General features: G+C 33.9%; 3 protein-coding genes across 3 annotated transcripts; all 3 read left to right on the top strand.

Moving 5' to 3' along the window:
- The first annotated feature begins 4,305 nt into the window (after window positions 1-4,305).
- On the top strand, window positions 4,306-15,225 carry LOC132549333 (uncharacterized). Its single transcript, XM_060213263.1, has 6 exons — window positions 4,306-4,369; window positions 4,766-5,052; window positions 13,389-13,779; window positions 13,904-13,949; window positions 14,236-14,316; window positions 14,667-15,225. Exons 2-6 carry the CDS (start codon window positions 4,940-4,942, stop codon window positions 15,098-15,100), a joined length of 1,065 nt encoding a protein of 354 aa, XP_060069246.1. The 5' UTR covers window positions 4,306-4,369; window positions 4,766-4,939; the 3' UTR covers window positions 15,101-15,225.
- Window positions 15,226-18,915: 3,690 nt separating this feature from the next.
- Window positions 18,916-20,945, top strand: LOC132548992 (uncharacterized). The gene is made up of 4 exons (XM_060212898.1): window positions 18,916-19,296; window positions 19,796-19,835; window positions 20,052-20,132; window positions 20,500-20,945. The coding sequence occupies exons 1-4, from the start codon at window positions 18,916-18,918 to the stop codon at window positions 20,931-20,933; spliced, it is 936 nt and encodes a 311-aa protein (XP_060068881.1). The 3' UTR covers window positions 20,934-20,945.
- A 796-nt stretch (window positions 20,946-21,741) lies between these two features.
- LOC132548805 (uncharacterized) lies at window positions 21,742-25,401 on the top strand. Its single transcript, XM_060212700.1, has 3 exons — window positions 21,742-22,255; window positions 24,752-24,806; window positions 25,310-25,401. The coding sequence occupies exons 1-3, from the start codon at window positions 21,935-21,937 to the stop codon at window positions 25,399-25,401; spliced, it is 468 nt and encodes a 155-aa protein (XP_060068683.1). The 5' UTR covers window positions 21,742-21,934.
- Window positions 25,402-27,336: the final 1,935 nt, after the last annotated feature.

Here is a 27,336-nt window from a genome sequence, read left to right as displayed (position 1 = left end):
GTTACCTGTAACTGTTCTATATGTTATCTGTAACTGTTCTTAAAGTTACCTGTAACTGTTCTATATGTTACCTGTAACTGCCTATATGTTACATATAACTGTCCTATATGTTACCTGTAACTGTCCTATATGTTACCTGTAACTGCTTCATATGTTACCTGTAACTGTTCTATATGTTATCTGTACCAGTACTATATGTTACCTATAACTGTCCTATATGTTACCTGTAACTGTCCTATATGTTACTTGTAACTGCTTCATATGTTACCTGTAACTGTTCTATATGTTACCTGTAACTGTTCTATATGTTACCTGTAACTGTTCTCTATGTTACCTGTTACTGTTCGATATGTTACCTGTAACTGTTCTATATGTTACCTCTATTTGTTTTATATGTTACCTGTAACTGTTCTATATGTTACCTGTAATTGTTCTATATGTTACTAATATCATTCTAAATGTTTCTTGTCACTGTTCTGTATGTTACCTGTAACTGTTGTACTAGTTACCTGTAACTGTTCTATATGTTACCTGTAACTGTCTTATATGTTATCTGTAACTGTTCTTAATGTTACCTGTAACTGTTCTATATGTTACCTGTAACTGCCTATATGTTACATACAACTGTCCTATATGTTACCTGTAACTGTCCTATATTTTACCTGTAACTGTTTCATATGTTACCTGTAACTGTTCTATATGTTACCTGTAACTGTTCGATATGTTACCTGTAACTGTTCTATATGTTACCTGTAACTGTTCGATATGTTACCTGTAACTGTTCTATGTGTTACCTGTATTTGTTCTATATGTTACCTGTAACCTATCTATATGTTACCTGTATTTGTTCTATATGTTACCTGTAACTGTTCTATATGTTACCTGTATATGTTCTATATGTTACTGAGATCATTCTGAATGTTTCCTGTCACTGTTCTGTATGTTACCTGTAACTGTTCTACAAGTTACCTGTAACTGTCCTATATGTTACCTGTAACTGTCCTATATGTTACCTGTAGCTGCTTCATATGTTACCTGTAACTGTTCTATATGTTACCTGTAACTGTTCGATATGTTACCTGTAACTTTTTGATATGTTACCTGTAACTGTTCTATATGTTACCTGTTTTTGTTCTATATGTTACCTGTAACCTATCTATATGTTACCTGTATTTGTTCTATATGTTACCTGTAACTGTTCTATATGTTACCTGTATTTGTTCTATATGTTACTTATATCATTCTGAATGTTTCCTGTCACTGTTCTGTATGTTACCTGTAACTGTTGTACAAGTTACCTGTAACTGTCCTATATGTTACCTGTAACTGTCCTATATGTTACCTGTAACTGCTTCATATGTTACCTGTAACTGCTCTATATGTTACCTGTAACTGTTCGATATGCTACCTGTAACTGTTCTATATGTTACCTGTATTTGGTCTATATGTTACCTGTAACCTATCTATATGTTACCTGTATTTGTTCTATATGTTACCTGTAACTGTTCGATATGTTCTATATGTTACCTGTATTTGTTCTGTATGTTACCTGTAACCTATCTATATGTTACCTGTATTTGTTCTATATGTTACCTGTAACTGTTCTATATGTTACCTGTATTTGTTCTATATGTTACTTATATCATTCTGAATGTTTCCTGTCACTGTTCTGTATGTTACCTGTAACTGTTGTACAAGTTACCTGTAGCTGTTCTATATGTTATCTGTAACTGTCTTATATGGTATCTGTAACTGTTCTTAATGTTACCTGTAACTGTTCTATATGTTACCCTGGGCTGTCTAATAAGTGACACACGTATTGGAAGCAACTTATAAGACCACTGAAGGTAAGCCAATTTTGTCTGGTCTCTGTTAACCTAACTTATATACAAATGAACAATGTAAAACAAGTATATTAGTAGACAGTGATGTTTTGAAATTGCAGGCTTCATTAAAACGGAAACATAGATAAATGAATATCTTAATATAGTTGATTGCTAGAACAGAAAAAAGTGTATAATGACAGTTTCCATAATCGATAAGAAAAGGTCATACTTCAGGTATTCATTAAAACTTAAGCAATGCTAATAAAAAAAACTTTTTGTTCATGAAACATTAAGCGCACTTCCATGCATGGATGATGATCGATCGGAACATGTCCCATCAGAAATAGTTTTTAATCACACATTTATATAATCCAATGACAGAAACTATTGTTTCTTTGTCAATGACATTCTGTACTGTAGTTAAATTCTTCTTTTTGAGAATTTACGTCAAATAGGTTATCATAGTAACCAATTTCTTTAGTTCAATTGATTTAAGAACACCTTTCAATGTATAAATACATTTGTGTTAGCATGGTAACCCAGCTCAGAGACTGCCGCTTGTTATTTGTTGTACATATCTTATAAACAAAAAACAACAGGGAAAAGAAATGTTATCAAATGGTCATTTATTAAATGACAGGAACATTTCAAATACAACCATAATATCAATCACTGTTGTTATATAATATATAGATCTGAATGACATTAACTTCAGTCTATATGTACAACAAAAAGATGGGGTACAAATTATCGGCATACAAACATAAGTTTGAATTAAAAAAAAAAAAACATGGATATATAAGCTGGCTCAAAATAAAATGTGGGAGTGTGGTATGGGTGGGACTTCGAAAGATATTAAACGTAATCACAGCAGCAGAAAAATTATGAGGAGTGATGAAGATATGACGCGGTCAAAATCACGAAGAGGTGCGCGCCTCGCTGATTGGTCAATCCAGGCCCTGACCGCCTAGCATCACGGCTACTGCCGCTGGTCACGTGAACAGCCCCTCTGACTGGTCAAGCTAAAACCGTGACCACTTAGCGAGTTGCCCTACACGGCCCTCTTAGCTAACACGTGCGCACACATAACATCCAAATAACAAGAGATACAAACTACATAGGGTAACAGATGGTCACCAGGTGGTCAGAGTTCAAGATCTTATTCCAAATAACAAAATCATGCAAGAGCCAACTTACATAACATTATAATGTGAAGAACATCTGTAGGATTATGACAATTATACATATATATATATACATGAATATATAAAGTAACCATCTAACACAAATGTATTTATTTCATGAAATGAATTTTATTCATTTTGGCACATCTAGATCACATCGTAATTTGTTGTTTCGTTGAAAATTTGTTGTTGTTTCACTGTCAGAGGACACAGTGAAAATACATTCACAAAAGGTGAACTAAGAGGATACAACGCATGCTCTGTGTGCTTCAACTCACTTCCGGTATTATAATTACCTTTGTCGGTGTTATATGATAACGTTGGTTTGATTGAATGCACGGAGGCAGAGCCGTCGCAAAAGTTTAAAAAGGGGGACATTGGTAAATTGCCCCATTTAAGCCTATTCTATGAGACAAAGGTTTTGGAACTGATTTTAATGAAAGGCAAAAGTGTTCAATAATAATACAGAGAGAGTCCATGTTTTAAGTAGGAGATAAACCTCAAACTGTATAACACGTGTGAGAAAGCAAAGATGTCGGCCCTGACGTATGTATGTTCGAAACCGTGCCTCTATTCGAATCAGTTCAAACATGACACTACAGATAATAATAATAATGATAATAATAATATACTTAATTGATATAGCGCCATATCTAATTCGTTAGGATTACACTAAAGCGCTTTACATAAAATAACATAAAAAATTAAGCATAAAAGTATATCGTTCATTATCCATCAATGTAAAATGTCCATCACAAAAAACCTAAAACATTAAAACTATGTCATACACTGTCTATCAATAGAAATCCTATCACAATTTAAAGGCTGTTTTAAAAAGATGTGTTTTCAGTGCGGATTTAAAAGCAGACAGAGATTCTATGTTCCTCATGGAAAATGGAAGATTATTCCACAAGTGTGCTGCTGCTGTATCAAAGCAGCGGTGTCCATATGTGGCAGCCCTTGCTTTGGGGGAAATAAGCAATGCACCAGACTGTGACCTCAGTGTCCGAGTTGGTTTATAGGGACGTACAAGTTCCTTGAGGTACTCTGGTGAGTTCCCATGTGTCACAGTCTCAACCATACTTTTGTATATTTTACATTTTTGTATATATCAAACAATGTCTGAACTATTTGTACATGTATTCGATGAAAGAAATCGGGTATTATCTGGTCTAAATATTGTACTTTTATTTTCTTAATTATTTGCTGTAAATTCTATAAATGCGGATTCTCCGGATCCGAGTTCGAATATTTGAAATTAGTCTCGCCGGAAGGAAAATATACATGTAAGCGAGAACAGCGGTGTAAATTTTGGCAGTCAGCTTATATGGGGTTAGCCAACGCAAAATACAGTTTGCGGTAAGTTTGTAAACATTTCTTGTGCCTTTATATTGCAATTATATGCCCGAAATCGGTTGTGTTTGATATTTGAGGCGAATATTTATCGATAAATGTATATGCTTATAACGCTATATGAGTACAGTTCAATATATCTCTATTATAGCTATAAGATATCAACTGTTATATGAATTTAGTTTATATTTAATAAATATAAGCGAAACTTGTCAATATGTCAATGAATTACATGGAATTCAGAGTAGAATTAGTGAATAGATTCATATCAATTACTGTATGTAGGCAGATGAATGTATATACACAAATAGTTCAAATAGAAGAAATACTGTGTATAAATATCTATGAATCATTATAGACTATATAGTCAGCATAGTCAGACGTAGTCTTGTGTTATTGCAGTTCTATCCATGTTGATGGCGGGAACGAATGTGACACAGTCAGAGTACATACATATATAGAATACAGAGTCATATGTGGGCCAGGACAGCCGCCAGTTACAGTCCTGTGTGAGCAGATGCTATGATGTCCTATATGGTCGTGCAGATGTTCTAATATCCTGTGTGGACAGATGCTATGATGTCCTGTGTTAGCAGATGCTATGATGTCCTGCCAGGTTACACCATGGAGAGCCTTAAACACAGTTATGAGCAGCTTACACTGACAGCGATATTCAAACGGAAGCCAATGTAAGGACTCCAGCACAGGTGTTATATGGTCCCTTTTTATGCTAAGAGCATTTTCAATGCTCTTCAGCATGTTGCTGTCGCCCCCGGCCCTGAGTATCAGTACTTCGTTTTCATTGGTTCATAAATCGAAAGTTTACTCCTACTCCATCTGCCGGACATTACCGTAATCATTGGATTATCGCCCCTACAAGTTGCTGATCCTAGTCATTAAATGAAACAACCTTATCGACATTTTCTTCGTTACTTGTACATCAAGAAAACGTTTTGTGTTGTGTATTAATGATAATCAGACATCGAAATTTGTAAATACAGTGACGAAGACTCACGTTTTATGGTGGTAAATTTTGCGAGGCGATGCCAATATGGCGGCTTAACTTTCTTTTCCGCGCGATGCATTGTGGGTGTCATATATATCTTTCTTTTTTTTTTCTTTTTTGAAAATTTTCATCCCGTTTAATACTGTTGAAAGCTTTTGAAAATACTGAAATATGTAGTTGAAAATAAGAATGAAACTAAAATAAGAATGATTTAGAGTAGCATAAAATTTTGACGGAAACAGCCGGGGTGCTCTTTGCTGCTGGACCCTGAAAGAAGACGGCGGCAGAAAGAAGATGGCGGGTATTTGATGTAAGTAAGTATCACTCTATATATATATATATATATAAGCTGAATTTAAAGTCAATACTTATACTGAACTAGCAATTGCATTTTTTGCAAAATACTCATTTGAAATGAGCTATCGCATGTATTGGATTTAGGCTCAACGGCGACGCGCAAGCTGGGCACTGCCGCCATGGCACTTTTTTCAAAATATTTTCAAGACTTTTCCTTTGAAGCAGTATGCATTTGAAAAATGTTATGTAAGCATCTAGCACATTTTTGTTGCTTCCGTAAAGTATTTCAGTGTTTTGAAATAAATTTATTTTTGAATGATCGTGAGTGGCCCAACAGATCGGAAATTAAACAGAAAAAAAATCTATCCGTAATATTGTACTGTACTACTTACGTTACCGTGAATAGATCTAGGAATCTATCTGTGTAATCACGGACTTATATACAAGTCCGTGGTGTAATATATCGATTTTACTTTAAAATATCGGTCACTGTCCGTGCTATTGTAGATCTAGCTCTTTCAAATTTCTGATCGGAGATAATTTATAAGTACCCCAAGTCCAGGGTATGAAATCGTAAGGGAACTCTACAGCTATGCCAATTGAAGTTTATATATATAGTTTTAGCTTAAATTTAGTTTTTGTCTTTCTGACATGATGTCTCGTTGATTCTGTTGAAGAGTGATGCAGGTGATTGATTACAATATGAAGATTGGGAATAATGAAGATATCAATTAACATCTGAATCCCGGAAAGTGTTTTAATGAAGATTAGGATAAACCTAGCAAAGTGTTAGGTCCCATTGGTACAATTCTTATTATGCCTGAACTTTTAATATATGTACTGTATTTGTTCATCTCAGAAGTTTCGGTATTATGTCAACTGCGTCAACTTTCAGTTCAACACTTGATTCATCAAATTTACACAGCCCTGGGCTCAATATTTGTCATTAATTGTCGACTGTTTATAAGCATTTTAGAGTTTTGTTTCCATGGTGAGTGGAATGAAATGGGATAAATAGTCTAACCAATACCCCTCGAGAGCTTATTAAGACATTGCAGTATTATCACATTGGGCCTTATTAAAAGTCAAATTGAAACTTTAAGAAACTCAAGTGACCGAAAGTACAACAATAAGATGCTTTGTAGTGGTTTGTTCAGAACTGTAGTTCTGGTTAAGTAACCATTAATTATGTCCTTTCAGCTACAATTACGTACATTTTTGAAATACCTCTACTGTAGCTAAATGTGGCATTTGTGATAGACATAGCCAAAGTTAATTTTGTGATAGATGTAGCCAAAGTTAATTTTAAGATCAGTTAGGACAGCTACTGTTTGTAACAGGCATGGGTTCAATTACATGATGATGTAATTAATTAAATTACAATTACATTATGAAAATGGCATTGCCACTACAGGTATTTTCAAAATAATTAAATAACCATTACATGACGGTCCAATGTAATTAATTAAATTACACATTACTTTTCAAGTCAAAATGATTTTTTTTGAAATACAAACGTCAAAATAAATTATCATACTGCACAGATTTATCACACAAATTAAATTTTATGATTCAATCTCTGTATGACCATGGTCAAGATATTATCATTTTGCCAGCTGTCCATCGCTTAATAATTTTACAGTCCTGAACGTCAAAGTAATTAATTACAGTATATTTAATATAGGCTCCTAATGGGAAGACTATAAGCTTATACAGAAGTGTATATTTCTTGCACATAATCATAGCAATAATGAAATATAGTTATTTATTTCCCTTACTCTCTTTCAGCAAGTGGATGTCCCTGAAGAAATGAAATCTGGAATGGTAGAAGGTATCTCTATTGATTCTTCTAACTTGGAATTGGCCATGGTGACCAACAATGAATGGATGTGAGGACCTTATGGTGGAGAAAAACGTCCTTCTTTTCGGCCTCCAATTAGATGTTGAATATGATTAATCACTTGAGGAGATGCTAACAACCATGTTGCCTTTTAAGGTCACAGTACTCTCTAAAGGCAGCAATATATTTACCATCAGAAAAGAAGAATCAACAAATCGCAGAAACTAAAATAATTTGGAAAAGATCTTTGTATACTGCATTTGTAGTAAATTTGTATACAATCTTCAATTTACTTGTGTTTACCATCAGAAAAGAAGAATCAACAAATCGCAGAAAATAAAATAATGTGGAAAAGATCTTTGTATACTGCATTTGTAGTAAATTTGTATACAATCTTCAATTTACTTGTGTAGAAAGATTCACTAGTTATACCAAGTTTGTGTAGAAAGGATCACTGTATACTGAGTTTGTAGTGTACATAGAAAGGTTTACTTATTTATTTTTTTTTCTGAGTTTAGTGTATATAATATATCAAAAAAACTTTTTGTAGAAAATATCACTGCATACCTGAGTTTGTTGTTTACAAATGTGTAGAAAAGATCGCTGTATACAGAGTTTATAGTTTACAATTGTCTAGAAAAATCACTGTATACTGAACATAATACGACTTCTGTTTAAAACCTTCATTTAAACTTAGGCATGTATTTTTTATGTATCTTAAAAGTCTACCTACAACAATTTTGTGTATGCAATCTTGTACTAGGATATTGACATGACAAGATTACATTGCTGATCAAAGCATGGAAAGAATACTGTATCTAAAAACTGAATAAAACAAGATATAAGCATCTGTATCATGTTTTTATTATTATTATTATTATTTTTCCATAATGTCTGTCCACATGGAATTTGTAAGCACTCTTGTGCATTCTTATACCACCAAAAGGGTGGGTAAACTGGAATCAGGTTGTCTATCAGTCCATCCATCTGTTTGTCTGTCTGAAGACACATCTTGTCTGGACAACTCCAATGAAACTTTTCAGTAATATTCAGGACAATGTGTAGATGTGCATGCACCATTTTCCCTCAAAATATTGATTGCCATGGCAACTGGTCAATATAGACGGGTTTTGCTCGTCTGTCAACTTCTAAACCTGTGGACCAATTTCAACAAAACTTTGCAGGAATGTTGGGGAACGTGCACATGCCGCTAAGCTAAGGCTGTGGGTGTTGGGGGGTATTAGTTATCATTTGGATTACAGTTTCAGTTATCCCTGGGCAATGTGGAGAGGATATAGTAATGATTTTGAGGATTGAATGTAGAGGTCACAGTACTTGCATAAGTACTATATGATTACCTTGTAAACGCATTGAGACTAAGACAGTATACCTTAATCAAATTTGGAACATGTATCCCTTATGAGAAGTCGGTTTCTTTAGAAATTCAGGGTCAGATGTCAAAGATCAAGGTCACAGTCAAAAAACGGATAGATGCATGGGGGTGTTCTTTGCATTACCCTCATTTTTCTATCAAATTTCACAACCTAAAAGATATTCACATCTTGCAAATTTCAAGGTCACTGTTAGGATGTTAAAAAATGATAATACAAGAGGAATAAAATATCTTGTGACAAGTTTTAGAGAACAAAGAATATATAAACATGTCAACAGAATTGTAGAACCAGCAAAACAAGTGTAAAATTGAAACAAAGACAATATCTACTCGAAGATTCCCTGAAAAAGTACAAGGAGAATAAGACCAGGTGTTCCGAAAGAATAGGCATCTTTTATTTTAAGTTATGGTGACATACCATGTTTGTTTTAGAAAATTGGCACTCTTATGCAGTCATTTACAGACAATCTGGAAAATGAAGCTGCCCAATATTTGTATGTAGCATGTTATTTGCATGATGGTCTAACTAATGGTCTTAAACCAATGAGATACGCAGTCTTTAAAGTGATAATATGGTGTCCAAGATCAACATTTCCTATAATGTATCCAAAAAAATGGACAACTTCCCTATCATTGCATCTTGGAGCCTACTTGGGACATGTATTACATAAGTAATACTACTATGCTTGTTATTTCTGATATCTGCTGGTCATTTTTTATGGGCTGCAATGATTTACTGCTTGCATATAGTTGGTTTCAGTATATAGCAAGCTAATAACTAAGAATTTATTTTTTTAATGGTCTTAGCATACCAGTACTTTCAGTACTTTGATTTTTATTTATCTTAAAAGTCTACCTACAACAATTTTGTGTATGCAATCTTGTACTAGGATATTGACATGACACGATTACATTGCTGATCAAAGCATGGAAAGTATACTGAATAAAGAAAACAAGATATAAGCATCTTTATCATGTTTTTATTTTTATTATTATCATTATTATTTTTCCATGATGTCTGTCCACATGGAATTTGTAAGCATTCTTGTGCATTCTTATACCACCAAAAGGGTGGGTAAATCAAATCAAGTTGTCTATCTGTCCATCCATCTGTTTGTCTGTCTGGAGACACATCTTGTCTAGACAACTCCAATGAAACTACAGTAATATTCGGGACAATGTGTAGATGTGCATGCACCATTTTCCCCTGGAAATATTGATTGCCATGGCATCTGGTCAATATAGACAGGTTTTGCATGTCGGTCAACTTCTAAACCTGTGGACCAATTTCAACAAAACTTCGCAGGAATATTAGGGAACATGTGCACATGCCGCTGTGTTTCAGAGGATGTTTTTTTGCAAAAAGTCACCATGGGGAGATAACTAAGGCTGTGGGTGATGGGGGTATTAGTTATCATTTGGATTACAGTTCAGTTATCCCTGGGCAATGTGGAGAGGATATAGTAATGATTTTGAGGATTGAATGTAGAGGTCACAGTACTTGCATAAGTACTATATGATTACCTTGTAAACGCATTGAGACCAAGACAGTTAGTATACCTTAATCAAATTTGGAACATGTATCCCTTGTGAGGAGAAGTCGGTTTCTTTAGAAATTCAGGGTCAGATATCAAAGATCAAGGTCACAGTCAAAAAACAGATAGTTGCATGGGGGTGTTTTTCCATTGTATTACCCTCGTTTTTCTATCAAATTTCACAACCTAAAAGATATTCACATCTTGTAAATTTCAAGGTTCAAGGTCACTGTAAGGATGTTAAAAAAATGATAATACAAGAGGAATAAAATATCTTGTGACAAGTTTTAGAGAACAAAGAATATATAAACATGAAAAATTGGAACAAAGTCAATATCTACTTGAAGATTCCCAGAAAAAGTACAAGGAGAATAAGACAAGGTTTTCTGGAAGAATAGGCATCTTCTATTTTAAGTTATGGTGACAAGTCATGTTTGTTTTAGAAAATTGGCACTCTTATGCAGTCATTTACAAACAATCTAGAAAATGAAGCTGTCCAATATTTGTATGTAGCATGTTATTTGCATGATGGTCTAACTAATGGTCTTAAACCAATAGGATACACAGTCTTTAAAGTGATAATATGGTGTCCATGATCAACATTCCCTACAATGTATCCAAAGAAATGGACAACTTCCCTATCATTGCATCTTGGAGCCTACTTGGGACATGTATTACATAAGTAATACTACTATGCTTGTTATTTCTGATATCTGCTGGTCATTTTTTATGGGCTGCAATGATTTACTGATTGCATATAGTTGGTTTCAGTATATAGCAAGCTAATAACAAAGAATTTATTTTTTAATGGTCTTAGCATACCAGTACTTTCAGTACTTTGATTTTAGTTCGTATAATGAGTCGCGCCGCAGTATTTTGAACTCTCTGGAGACGCTTAGCCAACGTACCTGGAATGCCATATAACAAAGCGTTCCCATAGTCCAGTCTGGATGTTACGAAATACAATTACTACATGTACTTAGCGTTTAGAGCGGTAGAGGGGCATTAAATTTGAAAGGAAACATGGCAGTTCCAGTTCCTAGGAATAGAATAACTCGATTTAACGAGCGGAAAATCATCATTATTCTTGTTGTAATCATTCTTGTAATGCTTTATATGTTGCTGACCTGTAAAGCACGGATACCCATGTTCTAGAGATATATTTATCCAGGAATACGGAGTCTGAAAAGGTAATTCTTATTTCATTTAATTTGATACTGACATGATACATTTTACAGCGGTTAGTGTCAATTTTATCATCACAAATTTATGTAATAAATTAAGTATATTGTAAATAACTTAACGACAAGTGTTTCTATGCTTAGTTGTCATATTGAATCATAAGTAAACACTAGCGTGTGATTCAAAGTTGAGGTACCATTTGTTTGCTGTTTAAGTTCTCAAAAACTATACATCAGTTTGGAAATGACAGATATTGCAAATGGTCTTGTACATTTGTGCAATTTTGCAATATTGTCAAATTCTATTTTAAGAATACCAAACTTTACATGTTAGTCAAATGCATATGATAAACTGTGTATCTTAATCGAAACTAGATTTTATTTTGAAAAGACATATTAAAATTAATTCATTCAACCAATTGGGTAAGTCTGCTAATTGTTAAAACATATCGCCCATTCGGTGAACTTCGTATTAAAAAGTTAAAAACGTCCTAGAAAATCCGGTTGTATGTAATCGGAACAATAAAACTACAAGTTACATTCTAAACAAAACTATAGTGTAAAACAAGAAAATTGCTTCATTATCTAACACACTGAAGTCTAAAGAGAAACAAACGTGATAGACGAACGAACGTCTTTGTATGAATTGCACAATTGTATTTCTGATCGCACATGATTTTATTTCTTTTTTAATTTATTGCTATATGTTTAGATAGGTCAGTTACCCGCAGGAGACCTGTGGAATTGAACTTTGTAACGGGGATATCTTGTTATCATTTCTTAATAAAAACATACCTTTTCTGCATTACTGATGTACATATTCTAGTGTGTATATAAGATAATGACCAATGGTTTATAGTTATAGCCTGGTATACAACGAAACACTATGTTTCTACAGTGTCTTTGTTTTTCTTATGAATAATACCCGTCGAATTTTAAAATATGTACTATATGTATGTACACTTACTTGTGTACTCTAAACCGCCGTCATACTCGGGTTAAATATCATGTCCTTGACGGGAGCGTGTTACCTGATACACCTCATACGTAGTATATGTAATGTTGCATGACGTGTTTGCATTTGCAAAGCAAGTTAGGAAAACCCCTGTTTACCCGACTTGTCACTAGATAAGCGTTGCCCAATCGTCGCCATATAATGACTCATTGTGTCCTATTTCAGTGAGTGAAACGTTACCTTGTAAATGGTGAAGAGTTCACATCTCAAATATCTTGGCCGAAATTATCAGTATTATTTCATAAAAGATAAAAAATTAAAAAAAACATGAATTAATGTATTCACTGTTGGAAGCTTTATGAAATAGAATAAACTTGATTACCGATGTCTGCATTGAATTGAAATGATTGTTTGTAAATAAAGTAAGTAAAGATAAATCATAGAAACAAAACAATATTTATAAGCATTGATAAACGAACGTATTTTTATTAGTGCGGAAATAATATAATTATATCATTTAAATGTCCTATATGTCACGATTAACCATGTTTGTTACCTGGAAAACAGCCAGATGACTGCAATTTCTGTATATAGCAATGGAAATACCATCGTGCTTTTCATACGTGTGTCTATGTTTAAAGTAATAGAAAAGGTGATTTACACAAACATGCACTCGGTACCTAGAAACACCGACTGCCTTCATGCCAAACGATATTGTATTACGTTAATCCAGGTCAGTAGTCTCTGATTGGTTGATATTTTTTAAATGATATCTTTGTTTACCCTGTCTTTTCTGTTGTTTCTGTTGTATATGCCAGGTACCGCTCGAGATTTCAACAATATGTACTTTGCTCTGACGATGTAAACATCACAATGGGAAAGCGATTGTGTACAACAAACGATACAAGTTATCATACTGTCTTAAAACGTGCATTTAATATCAGCGTTGTTGGGAACATTCTCCTAGTAGTCTGTTTATTGGTAGTCTTTGTCATTCGACAGCACTTACGAAATCAGGGCCATGAAACATTACCAACCCAAACAACTAGAACAGCGCATCAAGTCAAAGCAGGACAAATTTGTTTACCCTGTGCATTCCAGGGACAGGCAACAGGCCACACTCTTTATGAATCCAGATTGAAGACAGAAAACAACATTACACTTTGTTGCTTGGAGCGCGATGGAGAACTCCATAACCTGATACGAGAGGTAAGTCGATTTACTGAAATAGATATAACTAACATAGGCATTAAAGAATTGTATACATTTGTATATTATTAGAACGTTTCTGTTTTTTCATTATCGATTTACATATAAATCACTTTCTTTCTAGTTAAAGGATGAAAACAGAGGTATTTTGAATCCAGACCGACAACTCGGTAAGTTATAAATATCTTGTTAAATATGAATATCTTAAAACATTATCTTACAACGTTTCTTCCAGTGCACATTAACACCATTGTGCAGTATTGTACACGAAATACTAAATACTGTGTAGTTGTTTGCTCTAATCCAAATTTGAAAAAATAACAGAACTAAAAGAAAACAAACATATCATATGCATAGAAATCAATAACCTTTTGTAATAATAATGTTTTGTAGTAATGTTTTAATTAAGGTTACCTGCAATTCAGATAAATCAAATGCAGTTATTTTTGTTGTCAGTTGAACCTGAGAAACTGCGATGGTGGCGAGAGAGGCATCATGCTGCTCATGTGTACGCCAATCCTTTTGCTGTTGGCCCAGGTAAAAAATAGTCTTAATGTTTGGCAGAGAATGGCAGGAAAGCATTTATTCTGTATTTACGAACATTTTGATTTAAGAGACGGAAAAAAAATTACCAGATCTTTAGCATATGGAAAAAAGGACTCGCGACCCTATATCTGAAACAAAATGTTAAAAGAAACATATTGAGTGTATTTGTTTTTTCCTTGCATTTAACTTCTTGCGTTTTAGGCTTTTACGATTTATAGAAATGAGTCAAAAGAGCGAAAGTGTCCATATATACCGCGCTTAATGCCTTGTGCATGTCTTGTGTGAATTATATGTATGTATGTGTCATTGATACTTAATATGTTTAATAACTTTTTATTTAGATTTAGTGTGGAGTGAGCCCGCCTGCAAAACATCCGTTTTACGAAATCTGTCATTGACAGGAAACGGGAGACAATTGACCGTTCCACAGTTTTCAGGCTCGGGACTGTACTTTGTGTATTCCATGTACACATTCGACTTTAGCAACACAGATGCCAACGAACCGGCGCCTCTAGGAGTCCATACTATCTACAAACACCGATCAGCTGTAATCAACGGAAACAAAGTTAAGCTATGGACAGCAAAAGTCGGAGGTGTACCCACTGTGAAAAGACAAACGAGCTTCCTTTGTGGTGTTGTCCGTATGAATATGCGGGACAAAATAGAATCTCAGGCTATTTCATATGTTGGCAGAGAAATCTACACCAGTAAGCATATCGACAAGTCACACTACTCCAACTTTTTTGGCATGTTCAAACTTATAGACTTCGTTTGACTTGTTTCCGTGCATTGGTATATGACTTGTTTCCGTGCATTGGTATATGACTTGTTTCCGTTTGAATTATATTCGTGCTTGAAAGTGAAAATGAAACCTTTGCAATAAATGATTACAAAAATAAATTTTATATATTTATGTATTCCATACCTACGTTTGTTTCAAAACTGACTTATCATGTGATCAACTTCAAAGATTGTTCAATCCTCCAACGATTCTGAATAGTTAACTTTGAAGTTTGACCTCGCACTACTTTACAAGCGCGTTTTTCAGTCTGTAAAAAAACCCCATCAACATGGCCACCGATCATCTGCTTATAGCGACCTAGATGATCCATCCTACAATTACCAAACACCAAAAATCTGACAAACTGTCGTTATTTATGTCTTTAAGGGCAGAGAAAACAGATTAATGTCATGTTTACGTGTACCAGTAATGGGAAGTCGTCTCTTTTTGTCCGCGTTCAGATCTGCATGAGATATTAATTTCAATTTGCTTCCCAATCATATTTTTTAAATGCACGAAAGCTGATTATTCAGATTATTCTCTAGCATAGGCCTCTAAGCCAATTGAGAAACTGAAGGGCTATTGACTAACCAATTAGATGAAAAGTTATAAACAGATTACTTCCTGTTTGCCTAATCTTTCTAGACCAAGTGTATGGTCGCCAATAGAACATGATAATAAACACTATCTAATCAGTTTCCTTTAATGCAAAATATCCCAAAGATGTATTACATGTATGACATAATGCCATTTTGGAACTCGTGTGTCTCGTGTCAATAAAATGGTCTAATGTAAACAAAACATGACAAGTTGGGTACACCCACGCACGCTGATGGCAACATCGTGATTTTTTTAAACAGCACATTTCAAGACACGAAAAAGTTTGCATAGTATCAATGCATTTCAACGTTAAACTACCATCAACCACAATTCCCACTAGTTTCTCGAAAATCTTTTGAAACACGCCTGCCTTCTGATGTCTTTAAAGAAAAAACTCTTCATGTTATCTTTGGACATCATCATAACAATATAAGGCCATACGTATATATCTACAATGTCTTGGAAACGACTGATAACTGAATATGACAGTAATAAAGTAATAAGATGCTAATAGATCGTAATATCATGAAATTTTACATTAACATCCTGAAAGTTTATACAGTATTGACGATGCACTGCAAAAAAGATAGCCTCGTCAGATCGTCCTTCATCTCAAAAATATGTTACGATGTGACAAAGAATCGAAAAAAAACGCCCCAAACATTCTTAGACCGTAAACATTATGTATTCAAACAGTTTTATGATAGCAGAAGACAATTGGTCTTCCGGAACACCTGCTAATTTTTCTCCTTGTTCTTCTCCCTTTGCAGAAAGGGGTTCGTGTAAGTCTTTCTTTTGGTGATATTTTGCCCTAGTTTTATTGAATTTGAGTTTGGATCATGAATATGTTAACATGTTGGTAATTTCTTGGGGTTTTTCTCGGAATATTGTGCGTGTAATCATACGCACTTAAAGACGAAATAATGACTAACGAAACACACACAATATTACACAGAAAATAACAGATTTCGTTGGGACAGTTTTTACTATAGAATCTTTTCATCAGTAATTAAGACGCCGGTGAGACACATACATGCAAATATGCATATATAGAAAAAGTATTTAGCATTACATCCGTGTTCACTGTAGTGATGTACATTTCGGTAGTATAACACTATCATTTTGATATAGAATATTGATACTCTTTTTTCATGTGACAAGCACGAAGGTTTTGCAAAATACATGATTTCAATAATCATGCTGATATTGTCTAATAGCTGCAGAACTGTTTTGTTGTGAAACTTAAGAGCTAAACATTGTACATAAGGGCAGAACAAAGAACAAATGTTGAATGAGAGCAATTCATCCTTATAAGACTCGTCAGTGATGAAACACTTTTACAATAAGGGTACTGAAGCTGAACTTACCCAAAAATGAAATCAATTTTGGATAATGCCATTATTGTTTTATTTTTAAAGATAGTCAAATACATTTAAATCGTGTCAGTATTCATACCAAGTGAAAGGTTGTCGTTACAGCAAAATGCGGGGACTAGATTCACGTTATGCTGTTTCTTTATGGGACATTAACTGTGCAAATTTAGAAGTTTGGAAGATTGCAGTCTGCAAAACAAACATTGACAATAGATACTTTCCTAACATTTCAATGATAAAGGATATCTAAAGTGACTTTCTAAATTGAATCTCTTCCTGGTTTAACATAGTGATTGGATTAGCTCTGATTGTTTATATATGTAGTATGTATAACAAGGGACATATCCCGACAAGCAACCATGTTCATTTCCTTTCCTGTTTGATAATTTTACCTGAGATTTTGTTTTTTGTTGTTTGGTTGAGAGGAGATGGTGAAAAGCAACCGAAACAAAAAGTAGAATCTCTTAGCAATGATCAAATTAGCAAATTTAGGCATCACTGATGAATGATAAAAGGACTAAATTACTGTATGATGCTGTTTAATTAATAGCTTGGTTCTACTCTAACTGTAACGTTGCATTAACGTGTGCTATTCACGTGTGTGTCTTTTGTACAATCTCTGATAATGATTCTTATGTCTTCACACGTCTAGTAAATTCCAAAGGATGTCAATATAATCTATTAGAGGGCGATCCAGCATCACAATTGTACTAAACATTTCTGGTGTTCTACTCTGATGCTTTATAACCAAGAAACAGTTTCGCTATTCGCTATTTGAAAGTTAACCTCCTCCAACTATAATAACGGTGGTAAACATTTTAAGGCAAAACACTACACTCACCTGAAAACATTACTGGTAGGCAACATTTTTACTCTTAAGTAAATATTGAAAAAAATGAAATTAAGAATGTGGGGATTTATATAGATATAAAATCTAATAGAGAGAAAATAACCACTCTAAAGTTTCCCTTGTTGTATTTATTGTTTTCATTTCTGTGTAGGTGAAACTACTCCGGTTGACGCCGCTTCACATGGCTGGGGTCGCCGTCAAAGCAGAAGCCATGTACTCCTTCGGAACACATGGTCGGGTGGCGGAGTGGTAACGCACTCGCCTTTCACCTAGCCGACCATGGTTCGATTCCCGGAACGGACGTGAAAAGGTAAGGGGTCACCTGCTCGACCACGTGGGTTTTCCCCGGTACTCCGGTTTCCTCCCACAATAAGACCCCTCGCGCGCTTACATCCGGGCCAACAAGAGTGATTAGTATAAGTTGACATAACTTGATTCGCAACTGTTGTAAAATAAATAAAGTTGATAGTTTACACACTTGGTCTCATTCTCCGTGTGCTTTTTCAGGAGTCTTTCCTTTGTTCATATTTTGTACAATTTTTTCTGAATTGAATTTTATCATGATAATGTTTATATACTGATATTTTTTTTTGTTTCTTTAAGGGTTTTCCATAACATGCTACAGCAATATAAGATATATAGTCGTCATCGTTCTTAATATAAACTTTATGTTATTCCCTTTCACATGCATAACAATACAGATAAAGTCCCCTGGAATAGGATTCGGAATTATTACTAAAATGTGCATTTGATTATACGTTAGACACACTGGTTAATACCATAACATCACATATTTTAGCATCGGCTACATACAGACAACATAGGAGATGTTAAAGTCAGAACAAGTTGTCTCCCTTATGCTGGTTATATAATCATCTAAAAATAGAATGAATTAGAATTACCCCACAAGTGCAATACAAAGAAATAGTGCTGGGTATTTACAGATTTAAATAGAAACAGCAGATTGTACATGCTCACTAGGAGTAATGGAGGGTAATGCCCTCGGTCATCGTCGCGATTCTGTAGTTTATAAACGATTGATAAACATTCTGAAAGTAAATGTTGCTGGAAATATTTTGTTTATACTTATCGCATTATGTGCATGGGTCCTTCAGAAATCCGGGTTACTCTGGACTAACGCAATTCTACCACCTTCAACAACAAACAGAAACTCACAAGTCCAACATATTAGCTTTAGGAGTAAGGCTACTTCTGACGACATTGGAAGTGAGACAGTTTGTATAACGTGTAGTGTCTATGGAAAAGACGTTTTGACCAGTCTCTATGATTACACTATCACTACAAGCTATGGTGTTTCTCTGTGTTGTGTGAATAATGACACAGATACACAGGATATCATATTACAGGTATGTGTTCAATAAAACATCCTTAGGTAGTATTGCTTGTATCAATATGCTATATTACAATATGTTTCAGATAACATTCCGCTGTATGTTCACAATAAAATAATATTTGATAGCACAATTATTGTTTTACTTATAACAAAAAGACAAGCAAACACGTGTTTCGGGTTCCAAACTGAAGTTCTTGCTCTTTTTCAATGTGTCATTTATGTGATGATTTCCGTTCGATTTTAAATCGATAAAATAACTGACATACATCGTAAGATTAACTTTGATAGATAAAGCCGAAAAGGTTTTAAAAAAATACCTTACCTTTCAGAAAATATTCTTCATCAATCCTGGAATTGAAATTTTTGCTTTATTTATGAAGACGCAATTTTTTCACAATTTATATCCGTTTTATAGAGAAGTGGGTGTGTCTTTCTATATTATGATATTTCACTTTAATTTTATATTGATATAAAGTAAAATCGTTGTATGATTTTGTCTATCTCTCCATCAGTTGCTGGCATTACCTGAGCATCAGTACATCTATGAAGGACGTAAGTTATCAGTTCTGTTCCAAATCTATAAATCAATTTTCTTCTAAAACGAAATTGTTAATTTCATTTTCATTCAGGAAACAAACTCCAGCCAATGGGTTAGATGTAAATTTCTACATATACACAATATCTAATAGAACTATAATATAAGGTATTGTTTTCGTTATAAAACTATGTAATGTTTCATTAAAATTTGAATCCCGATTCTAATTATAGCTTCCAACCAGAAACTAAAGTGGTGGACCGAACGTGACTATGCCGCACATTTGTACGCTGATCATGTTTCCAATGCCAGATGTAAATAAATACGTAGTTTGTAATACTAATATATCATATTATTAAAGTTGTATCTTGATAGAGTGATTAAATGACACTTTATTGGCAAATTAAGGTTCAGATCAAATGCGTTTAAGAACAACACATTTTATTTGTTTAACACTATTTTTTATGATTTATCTTTTTTTTCTTATTTTTTATTGGAAATGAGATATGTTAATATATCTGGCATTTATATCAAAGAGGCACTTAATTTCTGTATCAATGGGTTTCGATAAATTAGTAGACGTATCCCCTCCCTCCATGAATACTTATTAGTATTGAAGTTACATGTAGTCTTTCTCTTTTAATCTCATTACATCGGGGTTTTTTTTATTATTATTAATAGCATTGTCGTGGACTGCCAGTAGACACAGTACTTCATTTGTGCGGAATCTGACGCTGTGTGCTGACAGTAGGAACAAACTCACTGTCCCTGACGCTGCTGGTGCTGGACAATACTTCGTTTATTCGATGTTTACATTTGATTTTCATAATCAGCCAACTAGTAAACATAAGCCAGAAATCAATCATTGTATAATAAAAAACAAAGATTACCCGCCAAACTGTTTCGATAAAAACAGGCTGTGGTGGTCCTCTCGTGGTAATATATATATGTCAACTCGGCAGACATCATACCTGAGTGGGGTGGTTAGTTTGAAGCAATCAGACACCATAACTGTTAAAGCGTATTCATTTTATGGAACAGGTTATACAACTGAAAAATATATCGATTATTCCTCACTTTACTTTAATTTCTTCGGAATGTTTAAATTAGATTAATCTAAATCGTTGAAAAGCATTGCATTCATATATTTGTATATATCATATACATATATATTCTTTTCAGATAGCACGTGCATGACATATCTTCACAAATCTATTCACGTGTAATCAATAATCAATCAATTTCAGAATCGATTTATTTGATTCCTTTTGATAAATAAACAATAAGAAACAAAAGAGTTCTGTTCAAAATTTGGAAGCACATATGATTGAAGGCAAAATATCTTATATATATTATATATATACATTCTTGATAAAACAGACATAAAAAATATATTTAGACACCATGGCTCACTTTTGTTTCTTCTTTTAAACACGGACTGGTGTGTTATCGTGGATTGTAGCAAACACAAAGTAAATAGTAACTTTGTATCCATGTTTTTATCTGAAACGGATTTGTTTGTTGAATCAAGTATGATATTGTGTACTGTATCAAAAATAAGATAACAGATTGTTTTATATCCTCTTTTGTAAATATTATCAGCGTAATATAGATTATTACCTAACACATGAAGATGTATGTAACATCAGAAATTTTGGTCCATTCCGGTAGTAAATGGTAACGCTACTTATTTCCAGGTGTCTTCTATGCAATTTCCAACGTAAAAATGAATATGCATCAGTTTAAAATTAGATATATAAACTAAGATATGTTTACATTTAAAATACATGTATTTGGTTATTCAAATTTGTGTCTTTATTATTCCTTCACACGAACCGTCGATCGTGGAGTTGTCGTATACTCATATATGCATTTAAACTTCACCTGTGTGTACAGTTCACCGACGACACATTTCTTTTACCAGCTATTGACAAGGAATTCCACGAATTAAACACTCCTGTGGTTCGGTTTTCCCATGTTCTGTAACTATTTTTAGCATGGTGTTAAACACATTGAGGACAGTCGTAATACCCTGTGTTACTCATGATAATTTCGACTGTGTGGAGTGTATTGTTATGCCTAACTGTTTCAACTATTCCGAAGTCTGTGTGTAGTGATGGAGGACGTTACCAAAACTAAATGTTACATTAGGTTAAAACTGGCGATGAAGGTGTCTTTTATGATGAATGTGGTGTTAGTTGTAGCTCTAACATGTCTTTATATAGCACGGAAAGCAACGTACAGCGATCTCGCGGACATTACACCAAACACATTGTCACAATCACATGCAGAGAAATTACTAGATCGAATATGTCTGTCCTGCTCCTACCTCGATAATGCGGGAAAAGATACTTTATATGACAACGTTTTAGCGACAAGTGGAGGCCAACTGTGTTGCGTTAACGATGAACATGGATTTCAGGATGTACTTTTAAAGGTAGGACTGTTACCTAGATCATATGAAATCATTTGTTTTAACTTAAAAATCAAATTCATTCGGACTATCCATTTAATTATTGTGTTGCACGGTAGTTATTTTTAGATAACTGTGGTATACTATCTCAAGATAACAATTCATATATAGCAAAATAGATGTAGTTTATGAATATGATTACAAAGAATTTACAAAACAGTGTCTGATTTCAAAGCGTTACAAAATATAATTATCCTATATTAAAGATTACATACAGCGTTACTGTTTATACATAATGTATCTATATAATTAACTGATATATCCAATGTTAGTGACTTTTCCCACTCTATATAATCGACTTCAGCACCCCATGTTAGTGTCTTTTCCCACTCTATATAATCGACTTAAGCACCCTATGTTAGTGACTTTTACCACTCTATATAATTGACTTAAGCACCCCACATTATTGACTTTTCCCACTCTATGTAATTGACTTCAGCACCCCACATTATTGACTTTTCCCACTCTATATAATCGACTTAAGCACCCCATGTTAGTGACTTTTCCCACTCTATATAATCCCAGCACCCCATGTTAGTGTCTTTTCCCACTCTATATAATCGACTTAAGCACCCCATGTTAGTGACTTTTCCCACTCTATATAATTGACTTAAGCACCCCACATTATTGACTTTTCCCACTCTATATAATCGACTTAAGCACCCCATGTTAGTGTCTTTTCCCACTCTATATTATCGACTTAAGCACCCCATGTTAGTGACTTTTCCCACTCTATATTATCGACTTAAGCACCCCATGTTAGTGACTTTTCCCACTCTATATAATCGACTTCAGCACCCCATGTTAGTGACTTTTCCCACTCTATATAATCGACTTCAGCACCCCATGTTAGTGTCTTTTCCCACTCTATATAATCGACTTCAGCACCCCATGTTAGTGACTTTTCCCACTCTATATAATCGACTTCAGCACCCCATGTTAGTGTCTTTTCCCACTCTATATAATCGACTTCAGCACCCCATGTTAGTGACTTTTCCCACTCTATATAATTGACTTAAGCACCCCATGTTAGTGACTTTTCCCACTCTATATAATTGACATAAGCACCCCATGTTAGTGACTTTTCCCACTCTATATGATTGACTTAAGCACCCCATGTTAGTGACTTTTCCCACTCTATATAATTGACTTAAGCACCCCATGTTAGTGACTTTTCTCACTCTATATAATTGACTTCAGCACCCCATTTATTGACTTTTCCCACTCTATATAATCGACTTAAGCACCCCATGTTAGTGACTTTTCCCACTCTATATAATCGACTTAAGCACCCCATGTTAGTGACTTTTCCCACTCTATATAATTGACTTAAGCACCCCATGTTAGTGACTTTTCCCACTCTATATAATTGACTTAAGCACCCCATGTTAGTGACTTTTCCCACTCTATATAATTGACTTAAGCACCCCATGTTAGTGACTTTTCTCACTCTATATAATTGACTTCAGCACCCCACATTATTGACTTTTCCCACTCTATATAATCGACTTAAGCACCCCATGTTAGTGACTTTTCCCACTCTATATTATCGACTTAAGCACCCCATGTTAGTGACTTTTCCCCACTCTATATAATTGACATAAGCACCCCATGTTAGTGACTTTTCCCACTCTATATGATTGACTTAAGCACCCCATGTTAGTGACTTTTCCCACTCTATATAATTGACTTAAGCACCCCATGTTAGTGACTTTTCCCACTCTATATAATTGACTTAAGCACCCCATGTTAGTGACCTTTCCCCACTCTATATAATTGACTTAAGCACCCCATGTTAGTGACTTTTCCCACTCTATATTATTGACATAAGTACCCCATGTTAGTGACTTTTCCCACTCTATATTATTGACATAAGTACCCCATGTTAGTGACTTTTCCCACTCTATATAATTGACTTAAGCACCCCATGTTAGTGACTTTTCCCACTCTATATAATTGACTTAAGCACCCCATGTTAGTGACTTTTCCCACTCTATATAATTGACTTAAGCACCCCACATTAGTGACTTTTCCCACTCTATATGATTGACTTAAGCACCCCACATTAGTGACTTTTCCCACTCTATATAATTGACTTAAGCACCCCATGTTAGTGACTTTTCCCACTCTATATTATTGACATAAGTACCCCATGTTAGTGACTTTTCCCACTCTATATAATTGACTTAAGCACCCCATGTTAGTGACTTTTCCCACTCTATATAATTGACTTAAGCACCCCACATTAGTGACTTTTCCCACTCTATATAATTGACATAAGTGCCCTATGATAGTGTCTTTCTCTCACCTGCATTATTTACTTTATTTGGTTTAGTGTTTCCATGCTACAAAGATTATTTATCCAGATGTTTTACGCATCAAACAAATATTTCCTATTCATACATTACTTTCACATATTTAACTTTAAATATTTTTTACTTTCTTCAAATATGGCTTTAGATGCTGAATGAACACCCGGGTGACTTAATCAAACATGCAGCATCAGATGTTGAAGGTATGGTTCTTGCTTATTAAGGATCAAACGCTTCTCTTTTGTTCCATTTCTTGTTTCGTATGAGTTAAGAGGTGAATTGATGATTGATAATCTTAATATGAACATAATGTTCAAATTGAATTATAAATTTGAATTAAGTAGTGGCAAAAGTAATAATGGAAAAAAGTGTACAACATTTCTGAATCCTAAGAAACACAATATATCTATACATCTAAATATATTTCCTTGAGTATTTCTTATTCATTTTTTTTTTAAGTTTTGACGGAATTAATGACTCTTGAAATTGTTGTGCTGACAGATCAAAACGCTGTAAGATCAGAAAAGTATTTCAAGCTGTAAACGATATATCACAATTCACAATGTTCAAGGAAGGTCAAGTACAAAGATGAATCAACACTTTAATAACATTACCGTACGGATATTTTTTTATCACAACTGGTAGTTATCACATCAAATGTCGACTGTAGTTTTACATACTCATTTTCTTTTTTCATTTCCTTTAGAAACTATTCGAAAATTGCAATGGTGGCGAGAAAGAGACTTTTCTGCTCACCTGTACGCAGACTACCACGACGTACAAAGCAAGTATTTCTAAGGATTCCGCGAATATTTACAGTATATTCTTATATTTACGTTAATATAAAATTTTCAAATATTTATTGTATTTCGGCCTGTAACATGAACATAACTTGATGTTTTTGCAATATACAAATTTTCAAACAGAAATTAACATAATCCATTTTGATAACACCGCGTGACAGCATTAGTGGGATAGCGGGGTACAATTGATGTTGTAATTTGGATCATTATCGTGGGTAAAACCAGCACACCAGTAGTCACAAAATTGTAACAGTTTTTTTTAATACATTCCATACTCCAATACACATATGAAATTAACATAGTGATACATCAACAGCTAGTTGGAATTCTTACTACAGAACATAAATTAACATAACAGTAAACATAAATACTCAGAAATTTTATATTAACACTTGAAATACACAAAAGTTTGTTTAAATGGATAACATAATCCATTACTCCAATACACAGACACATTAACCTACTATTAATACCACACTCCAATACACAAAAATTAACATAACCCTCAAACATCATCCATACTCCCATACACAGAAATTAACATAATCCACACTCCAATAAACAGAAATTAACATAATCCATACTCCAATTCACAGAAATTAACATCATCCATACTCCAATACACAAAAATTAACATAATCCACACTCCAATACACAAAAATTAACATAATCCACACTCCAATACACAAAACTTAACATAATCCATATTCCCATACACAGAAATTAACATAATCCACACTCCAATACACATAAATTAGCATAATTCACACTCCAACTAACAGACATTAACATAATCCACACTCCAATACACAAAAAATTAACATAATCCACACTCCAATACACAGAAATTAACATAATCCATACTCCAATACACAGAAATTAACATAATCCACACTCCAATACACAGAAATTAACATAATCCACACTCCAATACACAAAAATTAACATAATCCAAACTCCAATACACAAAAATTAACATAATCCACACTGCAATACACAGAAATTAACATAATCCACACTCCAATACACAAAAATTAACATATTCCACACTACAATACACAAAAAATTAACATAATCCACACTCCAATACACAAAAATTAACATAATCCACACTCCAATACACAGAAATTAACATACTCAACACTCCAATACACAGAAATTAACATAATCCACACTGCAATACACAGAAATTAACATTATCCACACTGCAATACACAGAAATTAACATATTCCACACTTCAATACACAAAAATTAACATAATCCATACACAAAAATTAACATACTCCACACAATACATAATCACAAATTTAACATAATCCACACTCCAATACACATATATTAGCATAATCCACACTCCAATTAACAGAAATTAACATACTCCACACCCCAATACACAAAAAATTAACATAATCCACACTCCAATACACAAAAATTAACATAATCCACACTCCAATACACAGAAATTAACATAATCCACACTCCAATACACAGAAATTAACATAATCCACACTCCAATACACAGAAATTAACATAATCCACACTCCAATACACAGAAATTAACATAATCCACACTCAAAAACACAGAAGTTAACATAATCCACACTTCAATACACAGAAATTAACATTCTCCACACTTCAATACACAGAAATTAACATAATCCACACACAGAAATTAACATAATCCACACCAACATCCACAAAAATTAACATAATCCATACTCCCATGCACAGAAATTTACATAATCCACACTGCAATACACAGAAATTAACATACTCAAAACTCCAATACACAGAAATTAACATAATCCATATTCCCATACATAGAAATTAACATAATCCACACTCCAATACACAGAAATTAACATACTCCACACTGCAATACACAGAAATTAACATATCAACACTGCAATACACACTCCAATATACAGA

The sequence above is a fragment of the Ylistrum balloti genome, unplaced genomic scaffold (genome assembly GCF_031769215.1).
Source record: "Ylistrum balloti isolate Yb309-2 unplaced genomic scaffold, AGI_CSIRO_Ybal_v1 Utg369618, whole genome shotgun sequence".
In the NCBI taxonomy this organism is placed as follows: domain Eukaryota; kingdom Metazoa; phylum Mollusca; class Bivalvia; order Pectinida; family Pectinidae; genus Ylistrum; species Ylistrum balloti.
Note: the sequence above shows the minus strand (reverse complement) of the source record. Positions and strands in the feature narration are given on the sequence as shown.

Coding starts and splice junctions, on each gene's coding strand:
- LOC132549333 (XM_060213263.1), top strand. CDS start 4,940: ATGATGTCCTGTGTTAGCAGATGCTATGATGTCCTGCCAGGTTACACC. Junction 13,780..13,903: donor TCCATAACCTGATACGAGAG/GTAAGTCGATTT, acceptor CTTTCTTTCTAG/TTAAAGGATGAAAACAGAGG. Junction 14,317..14,666: donor TCCTTTTGCTGTTGGCCCAG/GTAAAAAATAGT, acceptor CTTTTTATTTAG/ATTTAGTGTGGAGTGAGCCC.
- LOC132548992 (XM_060212898.1), top strand. CDS start 18,916: ATGGAGGGTAATGCCCTCGGTCATCGTCGCGATTCTGTAGTTTATAAA. Junction 19,836..20,051: donor TCAGTACATCTATGAAGGAC/GTAAGTTATCAG, acceptor TTCTAATTATAG/CTTCCAACCAGAAACTAAAG. Junction 20,133..20,499: donor TCATGTTTCCAATGCCAGAT/GTAAATAAATAC, acceptor TATTATTAATAG/CATTGTCGTGGACTGCCAGT.
- LOC132548805 (XM_060212700.1), top strand. CDS start 21,935: ATGGAGGACGTTACCAAAACTAAATGTTACATTAGGTTAAAACTGGCG. Junction 22,256..24,751: donor TTCAGGATGTACTTTTAAAG/GTAGGACTGTTA, acceptor ATATGGCTTTAG/ATGCTGAATGAACACCCGGG. Junction 24,807..25,309: donor TGCAGCATCAGATGTTGAAG/GTATGGTTCTTG, acceptor CATTTCCTTTAG/AAACTATTCGAAAATTGCAA.